Source organism: Entelurus aequoreus, linkage group LG02 (assembly GCF_033978785.1).
Source record: "Entelurus aequoreus isolate RoL-2023_Sb linkage group LG02, RoL_Eaeq_v1.1, whole genome shotgun sequence".
In the NCBI taxonomy this organism is placed as follows: Eukaryota; Metazoa; Chordata; class Actinopteri; order Syngnathiformes; family Syngnathidae; genus Entelurus; species Entelurus aequoreus.
In genome coordinates, this window is record NC_084732.1 from 30,656,069 (window position 1) to 30,671,591 (window position 15,523).

General features: G+C 39.5%; 1 protein-coding gene across 3 annotated transcripts; it reads right to left on the reverse strand.

The window, feature by feature from the left end:
- Positions 1 to 1,605: 1,605 nt before the first annotated feature.
- Positions 1,606 to 15,007, reverse strand: LOC133632532 (tropomyosin alpha-1 chain-like). 3 transcript variants are annotated; one of them, XM_062025012.1, is made up of 9 exons: positions 14,699 to 15,007; positions 14,113 to 14,246; positions 11,267 to 11,384; positions 11,071 to 11,141; positions 10,922 to 10,997; positions 10,761 to 10,823; positions 8,343 to 8,412; positions 7,857 to 7,935; positions 7,357 to 7,588 (listed from the first exon to the last, which is right to left on the reverse strand). In XM_062025012.1, exons 1-9 carry the CDS (start codon positions 14,828 to 14,830, stop codon positions 7,585 to 7,587), a joined length of 747 nt encoding a protein of 248 aa, XP_061880996.1. In that variant the 5' UTR covers positions 14,831 to 15,007; the 3' UTR covers positions 7,357 to 7,584. The 3 variants fall into 3 exon arrangements, with proteins under 3 accessions (XP_061880987.1, XP_061881004.1, XP_061880996.1); XM_062025003.1 differs by lacking the exons at positions 7,357 to 7,588; positions 7,857 to 7,935 and adding an exon at positions 1,606 to 2,142; XM_062025020.1 differs by lacking the exons at positions 7,357 to 7,588; positions 7,857 to 7,935 and adding an exon at positions 2,149 to 4,160.
- Positions 15,008 to 15,523: the final 516 nt, after the last annotated feature.

Here is a 15,523-nt window from a genome sequence, read left to right on the forward strand (position 1 = left end):
TCCATCTCGCGCCCAAACGCTTCCTCCATTCAGTCTTCCCATGGCACAGTGAGCTCTAACATGACCAGGTTCTTTGTTGCCTCAGATACCAGTACAATGTCAGGTCTCAGGGTTGTATTGACGACATGCTGGGGGAACTTAAGCTGTTTATCCAAGTCCACTTTCAGCTGCAAATCCTGTGCGGTGTTCAGAAGCCCTAATGCTACTCTGGAAGACCTTTCTGGTTTCTCTCCGGCCCTGATGAAGCTGAGGGCTTTGACCTCCGGCAGCTGTTGTTATGTTTTGAGCACCTGGTCATGCCGCCAGCGATACAGGCCTTCCCCCAAAGCTTTTGGGCAGCAGCTCAAGATATGCTCAAGAGTTCCCTTTCTCTTGCACAGGGCACATTCTGGTGTATCGGCCAAACCCCAGGTGTGCAGGTTGGATGGGCTGTGGAGGACGTCGTAGACTGCCTGAACCAGGAACTTGATGCGGTGTGGCTCTGCCCAGGTGATCTTCCTCTACACAGCTTTCCCCCCCCCCCATCTAGTCCAGGCACCCTGGCGTGACATTCCCACTCAAATTACTTCACTGCAAATATTCCACTTTGAAATATGTTTAAGGGGAAATATTGCATAGAGTTTTCTTTGACAAAAGAGGCATAAAACTAAACAAAAATACCCACAAAAATATAAAAACTTATACAATCGACAGGTAAATCCGAGGTTAATCTAGAGATTTAAGTGTTGGAAGTAAAATAAACAAAATTAAAAAAAACTAATGACTTATATTTAACACTTAGTGGGGCCCTTTTTGATCTCCAAGAATTTAAGTGGGATTTTTTCTTAACTGTCGATCAAAAAATAAGGAAATAAAATCAATTGTGTATGAATTGGACATATTTAAGGCTCCAATTACTTCATATCAAATAATCAACTTTGAAAATTGGGGAAGGGAGGGATATTGCACATTTGGATTTTTTGCCATAAAAAACAACTGGGTGTTCTTTGACAAAACGCGGAGAAAACATTAGAAAAAAATAGACACTTTCATCTAGATACTTAAGCCTTGCATATAGGACTTAACATTTGTATGATTTAGAGACCCTTCCGGGTCATTGGGACCAAACTTGAGGGAAGCACAAAAGGTTAAAAATGGTTTTAAATATTGTATTGGTTTCAAAAATGAAAAATATCAAAATTTCCCCCGTATGCTTTAATTGTTCAGTGTGCAGCCCTTAGTGGAAAAGTTTGGACAACCCTACAACATTTTTCTGAAACTATTTAAGTTGGAGGCTGATTGGTAACATGAAATTGGCCCTAGTGTGTGAATGTTTATCTGTGTTGGCTCTGCTATGAGGTGGTGACTTGTCCAGGGTGTACCCTGCCTTCCGCTCAAGTGCAGCTGGGATAGGCTCCAGCCCCCCGGCAACCCTGAGAGGGATAAGCGGTAGAAAATGGATGGAAGGAATTTAAGTTGGCTCAAGCAGTAATTATCAATAATTTCCTAACTGTATGGACTTGTTCAACCATTGCTCTGTAGAATAAAACATGTTCCCCCCCAGGTGTGCGGTGATCTTTTCCAAGCACATGTAGGCCTACTAACCTTTTAAAAATAAAGCCATCCTTCAAGTTAGCTAGTTGGTTTACCAATTTATTAAGGATTCACATTTCCAAGATAAAATGACAAAGACAAAACTCAAAATAACTTAAAGGGAAAAACAATAACACATAAAAAATTAAAAAAAACAAGTTCAATGTGCAAATATTTCCTACAACTGTGTTAATACGAAGTGAAAAACATCAATGTCACCATATCATTTACAAAATAACAACCGTAGTTAGACTAACAAGCAACTTAACAAAAAATCTGCAATAAAAACTCCTTTATAACCTTGGCTTAATGAACATGTGAGATATTTGTGTACTGTAAAAAAAGTGCTTATTCTCTCAAATAAAGACAATACAGTGAATGCTGCCAGTGCGTAACAGTTTCATGAGGTCAGAGAGGAGACACATTTTGTGTACTGCAGCCATGGTGTGCCAGAGTCAGTCACATTGAGGAGAGGAGTACAGCTGGGTCAAATGTTACATATCTCCATTAGAGTCTGATCCAGCATCCGCTTTACGCTCACGTTGTCTTCTTTTGCACGAGCAAGTTTATCTGTTAATATAGCATTGCAGTGTTAACAGTGGGCCAGCACAAACAGGAAGCTTCAGTCAACTTTAGAAATAAAGAGAGCTAAGACAATGTATAGTATTGTGTACATTTAAGGTGTTCATATTAATCAAGCAGCCAAACATTTCTATCTAATATTTGGAATTTCTGCTAAAGCCAGGGCTATTGCCAATTAGTTTGACCTACCTTGGAAAAAGAGCTCTAAAACTGCAGCAATGTATATAAAAAATAAATAAAAGTAAGAGTGCCAAGTTAAAGCATAAGCTGTACTGTATGTGTCACGACTAAGGCTGAGGAAACTGTCCATATTAGACCTGTCAGAGTAAAATTGGGACATTCTAAAATGGCATTTCTCAATCTGATGAATTTCTGAGTCAGGAATTTGATTGGCAGTTACAACAAAATTCCTAAAACCCTAATGCACGTTGCATTGTTTTCAGCATTAACATTTACTGTCCACGGACAACTGGAAAGTGGTCTTTTTCAATAGTTTGACAGTTGCCAATAGATTGAAGCATGCACTAATGACACCTAGTGGAATGAAGTGGAAAAAAAACATCCCCCAAACAGTGTGAGCAGTCAGGATCTTCTGTTACAGGTGATTTACAAGTGTAGTGCGAGCTGGAATTAAAAAACACTTAAATTCTACAGTGTATGTCCATCTTAACAGCAGAGTTCAAATTACACAAAGCTAGTCTGATTTTGAACCAATACAATAAGCAGTTTGGTCCAACTAAATGCTGCATCAAAGACTACGGTACTTAGAGGTTTTTAGGTTCAGAATGAAGCACATGTCCAACTGTTTAATGTTTCTGTGCTATTCTACAAGGAGTTGAGCGACAACATTCACAAAGTGTGAGTGATCCAAGAATCAACAAATATATTCCCTCTGCTCTATTAAAATTAGTATTTCAACAGTCCTCTTAGTCATGCTGCTTATTTGGAGACCAAGACAACACCTAACAATTGATTAACAGTACCTACCGATTGCAAGTCTTCCAACAGGGAAGTGGCTAATGACCGTTGAGTTTTATCCGCAGGTTGCAAATGAGCAATTGAAATGGTAGTGACGGACTACAGAAGCAATCAAGATGATATGGAAGACACTTAATGGGCACATTGGCCCACTACTGAGAAATGTGAGTACCGGTACACAAAAAAAAAAAAAAAGACTGAACTAGCGACTGACATTATGCACTCTTAACCGAAACACTTCCATCTTAAAATACCACGTTGATATCGCAAACGGTCGGAGTAGCAACAGGTCCACATTAAACTGGATGTTAGTTTAGTTTAGAAAAAAATAAATTTTATGTAACCAACATGTTAAAGGTGTAAATAACACAAAGTGCACATACATTCTTCCTTGAGTCTCTTTGCTCATGCAAAATTTAAACAATTTTTAAAATCCACAGCAACTTTAATTTGATTAAGAAATGTAATAATTTGACAGCACTAGTTGAAATAAAATAAAATAAAAATAACCTGCTGTGAATTTTGTCGTTCAGGTCCTTGTTGTGAAACACTAAGTTGAGCAAAAGCACTTAAATATTCTAAGGTATATTACATTTTAGGTTTCACCAGAAAGCCATATATACCGATGTTGAAATTATTGTACTTCAAAGACTGCTACAAACCAAAAGAACCTACTCAGCTTCTTCCAAGTACTTTGAAGACTCAAACTGATGTGCGACAGCAACGACAACAACTGAGGAAAAATACTAGACGGTGTGTCTGACCTTTCCAAGATGTCTTCCTGAAGCATGCATAATAAAAGTCCTGTAAAAGGATTGTTTTTGCTCCAGCTGATTAAAAGCACCCATTGATTAGTGTAGGTTGTATGCGCTCTTTTTAAGAAAATGATGAGGCAAATGTGTCTAGACTGGATTTGTGACGGGATAAAGCCAAAACAAGAGCCGAATCCCCACTTCAGGCCTCGTTTAGGGCTACCCGTAGCTCGTTGGTGAGGAGACGGTTTTTCTCAAGCTGCTTGTAAAGGTGGTCTTGACAGTCAGAAGGCAGGTGAGAGAAATTGGAGAGGAGACAAGTAGGTCATTAGTACAAGAAGACAAAAGAAAGTGTGACGTTAGTTTGTATTCTAATTTAACTGAAGAAAAAAGTTAGATTAGCGTAGCCATTGAAGCTTGGTCAGCATGCAAATATTAAGTTCCTTTTACCTGAAATATCAAGCATGAGTAAATGACAGCAGTATGAAAGCAAGCTTCATGGAGGTGTTCAACACATCCAAACTATTGCTTTTAGCTTGAAGACTAGCTCAACCCATTTCACCTTAAAGTCAGAGATTTACAACATAATGCACTGGAGAGGTTTATAGAGCCTTTATTATTTCTAACCTGTTACCATCAGTGCTGGACCAAATGTAATGTTAGAAATGATTGGCTTTTATATATCGCGACAGGGGCCCATCTACAGGAGAGATTTTCACATACTAAAAGGATTGAAAAACTATCAAATGCGCTAGTAAGGTTTTAGAATATAAGTACAACATTCTTTTTGGATACGTCACACCAGAAAGCTCTGACGAAGACTGAAGTGTCAGTCGAAACTGTCAGCAGGTAAGAGACATCTGACTCAAAAAACAAAGTCTGCACACAAGAATCTTGCCTCAATGGATTAAAAAAACAGATGCAATGACCAATGTGCAGTCTAAACAGGTGAGCAAGACCATAAATCACTAAACACCATCCTTGCGCCGTGGCAGTGTTATTTTCCTCCGTGCGGGTGCCTATCCTGAAGGTTTGAAATAAGAGGGCAAGTCACAATGATCGCACAAGAGTAGAGTATTCAACTAAAGATTTTCAGAGTCAAATCTGATTTGCTAGATTTTCTCCATCATCGAAGATCAGACTATAGCATTTTTTCCCCCCCAAGACAAAAACAAATATGTAGTCATGTATGCTGACTGATCACTAGGGGTCAGTAACGTCATATGGATGTGCTTTAGCACAGGTGTTCTTAAGCTTTTTGACCTCAGGGCCTAACTTTTCCACTACAGAGGGGCCCAGAACCCACTTAAATATTAACACTGAATTAACAATCTTACTTTTGAATTTCGTCATATTCAATAATTATAACTAACCTTACAGTTCACAACCTTGTCAAATAATATGAGACCATGTCTTAACTATAGAGATTTTTAATTTAAGAAAAGGACTCAACTGACGAAAAATTAATCTACATACAATGTTTAAACAATCAAAATTTTGGTGCAAATGAAAATACAGCTTTTTTGCACTTAAACTTCTATGACTTAAGCTCCAGACTTCTTCGGTTTGTTTAAGATTCTCATTACTGCCAAGTGGTGCAAAAGTGTATTACAACTGAGTACTGCTGTGGCCCATACGGACCAGTCAAAAATTATTTTTTTTTAAAAACACTGCTCTAGCACATTTATGTGACTTTTCCAACGTGAATTGAGGGTACTTACAAAAAGATTGCATTTGCAACTTTTTCCACCAAAGGCTAAACCACAGTTTGTGAGGTATTCTGCTCTGTTGCAGCAAAAAAGGACATTGAACTTGACTAAATAAGAGTAGTTAATTCACCTCCCTCCCACGGGGGTGGGGTGTAATATTAATAAACGATTCGACTGCAATGTTGATAATTAAATCAGACTGCTCCGAATCGAATCATTGAATTTTCCACTAATTAAAGACAGCCCTACACGCGAGCACCCTTAAAGCATCCACCTAACTGACATACAGCAGCTTGAACAGTGGTTAACACATTTTATACATTTGATGTTCAATGTTAATTACTTTAATCCTTGTAACTAAAATATTTTTACAGTGCAAAAAGGGCTAATAATGTGGACAGTTTGACCTTGGGTTATTTCTGTTATAGGAAAAAAATAATTTACAAATGCACAGACAAATTCATATTGTCTATGGTTGTTCTCATTCATCCAGGTCATTGTATTCTCAGGGCATTCAATCGATCACAACTGGATTGTTTGGTTTGTCTTAGAAAACGTTTTGCCGCTCATCCAAGTCAGCTTCATCAGATCATGCTCATAGACTTACAATGGTCTCATCTAGTCTAGCAGCCGGTGCCGAACCCCCAACTATTTACACGCTAACACAGGGAGGATGTGCCTGGGCAAAGATGGTTTCATCAAATTGTAGTGAAAAAAAAATTGTTGAGGTGCAATAGGTTGTATTCACCTAACATTACGTCCGGCTCATCTTAAAGTGGTGGTCAAAGTCAGCAATTAAATGAAGCTTCAGCACATACACATCGTTGAGATCTATAGTTCTATTTTAATAAAGACATGGAAAACTATGTGTACTTGTAACTACTTGGCAATAGCAAGACTCAGAGCTGAAACTTACCCGACCATGCAGTTACAATGAGCTGTGATCACTTTTCCGTCTTCTTTCACAAGCATTCAGGTCTTCAGTGGTGTGTCCGATTATCTTTATGAGTGATACCAATGTCCTTGACCCAGCCACACACAAATATGCTGTAGACCTCTGTGCTTTTCCAAATGTTCATCTGTTTTGTCATGTAGAATGACATTTGGAGCACCGGATAATTCGACTTGTCAGGGAACTCCGACGGATAACACTTGATATTGATCGACAAAACTTATTAGGGATCGATTCCATTGCATAGTTGAATTTTCTTTTTTTGCTCGTATCTGCTTTTAGCGGCAAGATCTAGGCCCCTTGCGTACTGTGTACAGTTTGCAGCAGAGTGGCCATGTCGGTTTGGTTGACCACCACTTTGTTTTCTTTTGTTCAAAAGTCACGTGACTGAATGCAACCTATATAGCATCCCTTCTGTCAATGCAAACAGTCGTTAAAATGAAATGTTCCCCCTCATTAGCACTGGGGTAGATCTGGGGTTTTGGCACAAGACTAGATCCCACCAATTCAAGTCTATGAGCATGGACTAATGTAGCCTACTTGGATGAGAGGCAAAACATCTTAGGACAAACCAAATAGTCCAGTTGCGATCAATCGAATGCCCTGAGATGACAAACTCAGATCGCGTTCTACTTTAAAAAGGTTCCACTGTAAATTGGAGTATGCACCCATTGACACTACGATGACCAAATAATAATATCCCAAACAGAAAATGGGAAAGGATCTTAAGAGCAAAACACAGAATGAAAAACAAGGTGGAGGGTGAGAGACAAATGAGGGTTGAAAGTGATAAAAAAAGAGAAAAATTGGGTGACAGATGGAAGAATGTTTATTTTACAACAAAGTAACACGGCTCAAAAGGTGTGCATGAGAGATGAACAAATGGGTGGTGGCAGCGGCAACAGCATTGGAGACCCAATGTACAGAAAGTGGCAGAAAGGGCAGCACAGAGAGGACAGATGGAAAATTGTGGCAGCGCTGCGCCGGAGAGAGGTGGTGACACCGTTCGATCAGTACGTGGCTTCTGAGGTGTAAAAATTTAGCTGTTGAGAGGAGAAGGAGAACAAATAGAAGTGAAGAAGGATGCAAAACAATTGGCATGCAGGAGATAAAGGATACAGATCAACTAATGAGAATAGGAGGAAATATCAACCATTGATATTCGTTAAAAATTAGTGGAAACACATTTTGCTAAAATCTTGTGTAAGATGAAACCAAACATGCCACAAGAGGAAACTATTATTAGTGTTGAAGTTTGTGTGAGAACTACTCAAGGACCACAGAGCACACACAAGCTACATGTTGAATTACATGGAAGTCATGTCGTTGAGGGCGTGGTCCAGCTCCTCGCTGATGGCCTTGTACTTCAGTTTCTGGGCGTACAACTCATCTACAATGTGGCAATTATTTATTATGTGATGGCAATGAATTTGAATGAGAAAAGAAGAGAAAAGGAAATGGAAAAAAAGTCAGAACAGAGGCAAAAAGACATGAAAAACCCGGAACAGAAATAGAAAAGGTGCACATGTAACAGCTGCTGAGGTTGTCAGAGATTCCAGAGCAGTCACAGAGAAAACGTCCTCACATGTCGCATAACCTTGAGCAGCCATGGCAGAATATGGCCCCAACAATTTACTAGCAGTAAACACTTTAAAAGTGACACCTACATGATCTCACACTGTATTACGTTATCTCGGACTAAAATAAACCCTTGTGAGCGCCAACTGAATGGTTTGATATCCTGTGAAAAACGGTTCAGATGCATGAAAATAAAAGTTAAAATGAAAGCATTCATACCCTCTAGGTCATCAATGGTCTTCTCAAGCTTGGCGACTGATCTCTCAGCAAACTCAGCACGAGTCTCAGCCTGCCAGAGTAATATAAATTATTAGAAACCTTAAGACATTGGTAAAAGCGGATAAATGTATTTATTCATTCATTTATTACGTTAGCCTTAATGGGGAACTGCACTATTTTTTTTTTGCCTATCTTTCACAATATTTATGTTAGACAAGAACACATGTTTTTTTGTGTGCATTCTAACTCCAGGCATGTGATTTGAACCTTAATGAAAAATATTGAAAATAAGCCAGGGTCTGGGGGACGCAGGTCCCCAGCCAGGTCCAGCCTACTTTATACAGTATTTACAACATTACTAATGTTCGCTTCACAGCCACAGATGGTTAATCTAGTCATTTACATTTACACATTACTTTGGCATTTTTGCTTTGATGGCTCTGACATGAGCCTTCCTGGCAAATTTCTGAGCAGCTTGCAGTTTCCTTTTTGTTGCTGCTTTAGTGAATTGTGCCTTGGATTTTATAGCTTATTTCTATCTCTTTGACACCCTCTCCACTTCTAAACTGCTCCAAATGCAACAAACATCATAAAGAGATCAAACAATGTTTATTCCATTAGCTAACTTCCTTTATCTGAATAGCCATTTGTGGTTATACCATGAAATAAGTATATTGCAGTCATGTTTGTTTCAAAATGATTCAACTATTTAATGTCAAAATATTAACAGTAGAAATAATGAACAAAATGTCAGTTACTGTCTTGTTCTAAAACACCAATGAAAATTTAATTTAGCATGTAGACAGACTATACTGTAGCAAAAGTCATCAAGTCTGCCACAACTATGTGTGTTCTTAAATGTGTATTCCACGTCTTCCATGTCGAGAGCAGTTTTGATTTGGGCTTACATGATAAACAACGAAAATGTATGTTTTGGGCATTGTTTTATCCAGACGTGCTTCCTGGTTCGATGACCCGCCCTATCTTGCCTCTGATCGGCCTGTCCGTAACGTTTTGCCCTAATCTTAACCAATCGTGACTCATCATTGTAAACTAACCAAACAATCATGGATTTTCTTATACGTAAATCAACCAATCATTGATGTTTCCCATGTTGTCCCCTGCCCGTGGAGTTACACCAGTCCACTTCTCTTTGTCTTCTCCCTTGCTCTTCTTTAGTAGCATGTAGCTTACCTAACCGCTACATGGGTCTAAAAAATAGCCAAGCTACTTGTTTAAAAAGTAGCCAAGCTATTGACAAGCTACTGGGAAATGTAGTTAATCTACATAGTTTCGATTTTTAAGTTAATAATTTTTCATGGAAAACTGTAGTTTTTACCACTGCAGCCGTAAACCGGAATGGATTATCAAAAACCTTAGTCATCATGGGAAAACAGTAGTTGTTGTCAGGTATGGCAAAGAGATGGATCACGATTTTAACACACAATGTAGGTCGGAAAAAACGAAGAAAAACTGAATTTTTAAAATATTTTTACAGAAATTTCCAACTATAGACAAAAAAAAAATCACATGCATGTAATTCGTAAATAAACACTACCAAAAATCAGCTAACAATGGAGCCAATGAGAGAGAGAGAGAGAGACACACTCACACACACACACTCACACACACAATCAATCAATCAATCAATCAATCAAAACTTGGCATTTTTGAGCCTGAATATAAGTAGGATGAGCTACAAGTTATAGAAGCTGTGTGCTAAACAGATGCACCTTCAGTGACACACTATGCATCATGTAGCAGTATTGCCAAGGGCTAAACAAGAAATACAAACTACGAACATAAAAAAACAATCACTTACTGTACAACGTCTGCTCTAACTAGGATGCCGACTAAAGGGATGTTCATATCTTCCCGTTTAGATGAACAATTAATCATAATCGCCACAGGTTTAAAAAATAAATCGCCTTCTTTTTGTGTATTTCTCGCCATACAAGTTTAATGTCAAAGTTGACCAACTCCTCAGTTTAAAAAAATAGTTTGTCTGCGCTTAAAATAAATATATCACTAATACTTGGTTAATATTCAGCTCACGAGATGTAAATGGAGTATTGTTAGCAGTTTTTGGATTATTTTAGAAGGCTTTATGGGCGGTATAGTGTACTCCAGTACCTGCATTGTTAGCCACCTCGTACTTGCCTTATCGAACGACTTATAATGCATTAAAAAAATAAATATATGTTCTTGTCTTTCATAGGGATTGTGAAAGATAGGAACACATTTTTTTTTTAAAGTACACATCCCCTTTAAAAGAAGGCAGTAGAACCAAGTGATGTCCTCAGCAAAAAAAAATAATTGATCATAGTGAAAACGATTAGATTACACTTTTTAGAACATTTAATTAAAAAAAATAGCAAACATGTCTTGCAAAGTGCTAAAATAATTTCAACAACTCACCTCCTTCAGCTTGTCTGTAAGAACCTTGATCTCTTCCTCGTACTTGTCCTCCTTCTGCGAGTACTGTGGTCATACACACACACAAAGAAACAAGTGTCACAAAAGTTCAAAGTTCATATTTAAAGTTGATTAATGTCAATTATTGGCACCAGCTAGCTTACCTTCTCTGCCTGAGCCTCCAGGGACTTCAGGTTGTTCTGCACGGTCTTTAGCTCCTCCTCAAGCTCACCGCATTTACTGGAGGTTACAAGTTGTGGTTAAAAAGGTGATAGATAAGGCAGTAAAGTAATATATAGAGGAGATGTCCTACCTCTCAGACAGCTCGGCGCGCTCCTCTGTACGTTCCAAATCGCTCTCAATGATCACGAGCTTACGGGCCACCTGATGGCATAGTCAAGGAGTTAAAACATCTGGAATGCAACTTAAATCCTTTTTGTGTGACCCCACGAGCAAAGAGCGAGTCCCCAGAGGCAACTGTCACATAAAGACAAAGCTGAGCAACTTGCCTCCTCGTATTTGCGGTCAGCCTCCTCAGCAATGTGCTTGGCCTCCTTTAACTGGATCTCCTGCAGCTCCATCTTCTCCTCGTCCTTCATCGCCCTGTTCTCAATAACCTTCATGCCTCTGGAGAAGGCAGAATTAATCATGAAATCATGGGCACCGTGAGCAACAACAGGCGCAAGACGTTTTGATCATGTGTGACTTGAATCTGAAGAGGGCCATGTTCAAGTACTTACCATGAATTGATTAACGTGGACCCCGACTTAAACAAGTTGAAAAACTTATTTGGGTGTTACCATTTAGTGGTCAATTGTACAGAATATGTACTGTACTGTGCAATCTACTAATAAAAGTCTCAATCAATAAAATTGTAGACACATACTGTTATATCATGATAAGGCGCACTTTTAGCATTAGCAATTAATTAATTTTGCTGTCCATACCTGCTCAATGTTAGGCCTGGGTCAATAAATCAATTAAACAATAAATTAAAACGAACTTTGCTGGCATCGATAAATTGCCATACTGCAATCAGAATGCAAGAGGGTTCACTCGGTGCATCGCTCACAGCACCTAAGCGCGTTTTATTCCATAGCGGAATTAAACAAACAGTGAAACCTCATTAGGCGGCGGGTGGTTAGCTTACAGAGCCTTGCTCGTCGCGACTCATTAGTGCAGTGGTTCTCAATATTTTTCAGTCACAGCCCTTTACCTCAAACTGCTCAGTGGCCTTGTGGTTAGAGTGTCCGCCCTGAGACTGGAAGGTCGTGAGTTCAAATCCTGGCCGAGTCATACCAAAGACTATAAAAATGGGACCCGTTGCCTCCCTGCTTGGTCTCAGCATCAAGGGTTGGAATCGGGGGTTAAATCACCAAAATGATTCCCTAGCGCGACCATCGCTGCTGCTCACTGCTTCCCTCACTTCCCAGAGGGTGAACATGGGGATGGGTCAAATGCAGAGGATAATTTCACCCGACCTAGTGTGTGTGTGACTATCGTTGGGACTTTAACTTTAACTAACTTTAGTGTTCTGTACTAACACTTAAGATGGTATTGCGCTATTGGCTCTGACACAGATACCGCACGGTGCCTCATAATTTGTGGGACAATATATTGTTGGTAACCTGACTCTCGCCAGATCCTTGTAGTTCGCTGAGCTCTACACAAGGATCTGGGAGTTCTCAATAGGAGATGTATTTCAGAAAATCATTGTATGTGATTGGATAAACCACTTGTCCGTTATCTTGAATGACGTGCTACTTCAACCACTCACAACAAAATCAATGTGACGCTGATAAGAGCGACGCTGGGAAATCCAAAACAGAACAGCCGACATACTGGATAACGACAGAGTGAAAAGTTAATAAATGCTTCAAAACCGTTCTGTTCATCTTTTAAAGAAATAATATTCAACAAAACAGTTGCAATTGCAGAATCAATGTCAGCACACGACTCCTCGCTGCGTGCCGCCATTGTTGTTTGAATCAAACAGTCGCTTCGGCGCTACGTCACATCTATGAAATCTAGGGCTGCGAATCTTTGGGTGTCCCACGATGCGATTCAATATCGATTCTTGGGGCCACGATTCTCGATTCAAAATCGATTTTTTCCGATTCAACGGGATTCTCGATTCAAAAACGATATTTTCCCGATTCAAAACGATTCTCTATTCATTCAATACATAGGATTTCAGCAGGATCTACCCCAGTCTGCTGACATGCAAGCAGAGTAGTAGATTTTTGTAAAAAGCTTTTATAAAATTGTAAAGGACAATGTTTTATCAACTGATTGCAATAATGTAAATGTGTTTTAACTATTAAATGAACCAAAAATATGACTTATTTTATCTTTGTGAAAATATTGGACACAGTGTGTTGTCAAGCTTATGAGATGCAATGCAAGTGTAAGCGACTGTGAGACTATTCTTTTTTTCTTTTTTTATAAATGTCTAATGATAATGCCAATTAGGGATTTTTAATCACTGCTATGTTGAACTTGGAACTAATATTGATACTGTTGTTAATATTCATTTTTGTTTCACTACTTTTGGTTTGTTCTGTGTCGTGTTTGGGTCTCCTCTCAATTGCTCTGTTTATTGCAGTTCTGAGTGTTGCTGGGTTGGGTTTGGTTTTGGAATTGGATTGCATTGTTATGGTATTGCTGTGTATTGATTTGTTGGATTGATTAATAAAAAAAATAAAATAATTAAAAAAAGAAAAAAAAAAATTGATTTTTTAAAAATGAGAATCGATTCTGAATCGAGATTCGAATTCGAATAGATTTTTTCCCACACCCCTAAAGAAACCCAGCCCGGCGATCCTGATTGGTTCATTATTTTTTGCCATCTTGAAGGAGTTTGCATTGCCCTCGAGCCCAGATCCTTGTGTGGAGCTCAGCGAACTACAAGGGTCTGGCGAGAGTCGGGTTATTTTGTTGGTAGCTCATCTACCAATTATTCCATATTGCTTAGGAGAATTGAGAACCACTTTGGACAAACTGCACAATGCAATACAACCGGTGGCCAGCTGTGGCAGCACTGAGACAGGATGCTGGGAGTGGTCCTCCTGCAGCTTTTGTCATGGTCAAACTAAATGTAGCTCTTAAGTGCTAGCTTATGACAGTTATCATTTGACATAACATTTTAGAGACATTGGCTACTATTTTGAGTGATGCACTAATGCACAAGTGTGTTTACTACCTCAACACTTGCACCGAACAGACGCCTCCGTAAAAGTGTTGGGTTGATTTACAGACTGCTTAAGCTCTTTGCAAACGCTATACTAGAGTATATATTTAAAAAAAAAACTTGCTGTGCTGCTGCTGAGTTTCCTGAGCTGCAAGGTGCACCCACCTCTCGCTCTCATCTGCAGCCTTCTCAGCCTCCTCCAGCTTAGTCAGAGCTGTGGCCAGACGCTCCTGAGCGCGGTCCAACTCCTCCTCAACCAGCTGGATGCGTCTGTTCAGGGAGGCGACATCGCCCTCAGCCTGGGAAAGCACAACAGCACCAACAGGCAGTCAGATTTACATGCAAAAATAAAATAAAAAATGATGCTCCTCATGGGACTTTGCAGCATCCAAACATCTTGGGTTGGGGACAGGGCGGGGTCAGGGATGCAGCACAGGGGTTGTTTTATTTCGCATAGTGCAGTCGGGATTGAATTGTTTACAATTAAATACCAAGATGTGATTAAGTCACATGATATAGACTAATTGGAAGTGCTATGTGTAGCTTTAGCACAGGGAAAGCTAGCCTACTTCACACTCGGTGTTTTAAAGACAAATTAGCGGGCTAATTTCCCGTACTACTTTTGTCTGAGTGCATAAAAGCGTGAACCACTGCTGTCTGGGCCTAGCAGCCACGCTATTTGAGCAGATTTCCGCCTAGTGCCGCCGGCAGCCTGCAGACTAATTGCCTTAAATCATTAGCATGGGCTTACTGCTTCCCTCGCGTTCCTCTCCAGGTTGACTTCCCGCTGCAGTGAGGCGGCTCGGTCTTCCGCCACATCCGCCTGCTCTTGCAACGACTTGATTTTCTTCTTCACCGCTTCCAGGGAGCTTCCACCGGCCATTGTGATCGCTGCAGCCCACCGTAGTGTCTCGGCTAAGCTAGAGTCAGTTTCCCTCCAAAGAGACACACGCAAGCTGGCGCACACTTGGCGAGGCGCGGCTCTTTGATCCCAGCCCCCACCGCACTTTAATCAAGTCCTGATGAGGATTGGGATGTCACGTGCCGCCGAACCCGGAAGTGACTCGCTTCTCACGGAAATCATTTAATTGATCAACTTTATATAAAAAAATTTTTTTTTGTAATTTTACATTTCTATATCGATTATTGATAACAATTTTTTTTTAAATGTGATGGATTTAAGGAAACTTAAATAATGAACGGTAATGAGTAGAGATGTCCGATAATATCGGCCTGCCGATATTATCGGCTGATAAATGCTTTAAAATGTAATATCGAAAATTATCGGTATTGTTTTTTTAATTATCGGTGTCGTTTTTTGTTTTTTTGTTTGTTTTTTTAAATCAACATAAAAAACACAAGATACACTTACAATTAGTGCACTAACCCAAAAAACTTTCTTCCCCCATTTACACTCATTCACACAAAAGTGTTGTTTCTTTCTGTTATTAATATTCTGGTTCCTACATTATATATCAATATATATCAATACAGTCTGCAAAGGAAACAGTCCGTAAGCACACATGATTGTGCGTGCTGCTGGTCCACTAATAGTACTAACCTTTAACAGTTAATT

Excerpts from the sequence above, each read along its gene's own strand:
- LOC133632532 (XM_062025003.1), bottom strand. The coding sequence starts at position 14,830 with ATGGCCGGTGGAAGCTCCCTGGAAGCGGTGAAGAAGAAAATCAAGTCG. Across the intron at positions 14,247-14,698 it reads AGAGGAACGCGAGGGAAGCA|GCTGAGGGCGATGTCGCCTC; the intron begins GTAAGCCCATGC and ends GTGCTTTCCCAG. Across the intron at positions 2,143-8,342 it reads GACCATTGATGACCTAGAGG|ATAAACTTGCTCGTGCAAAA; the intron begins GTATGAATGCTT and ends CTATATTAACAG.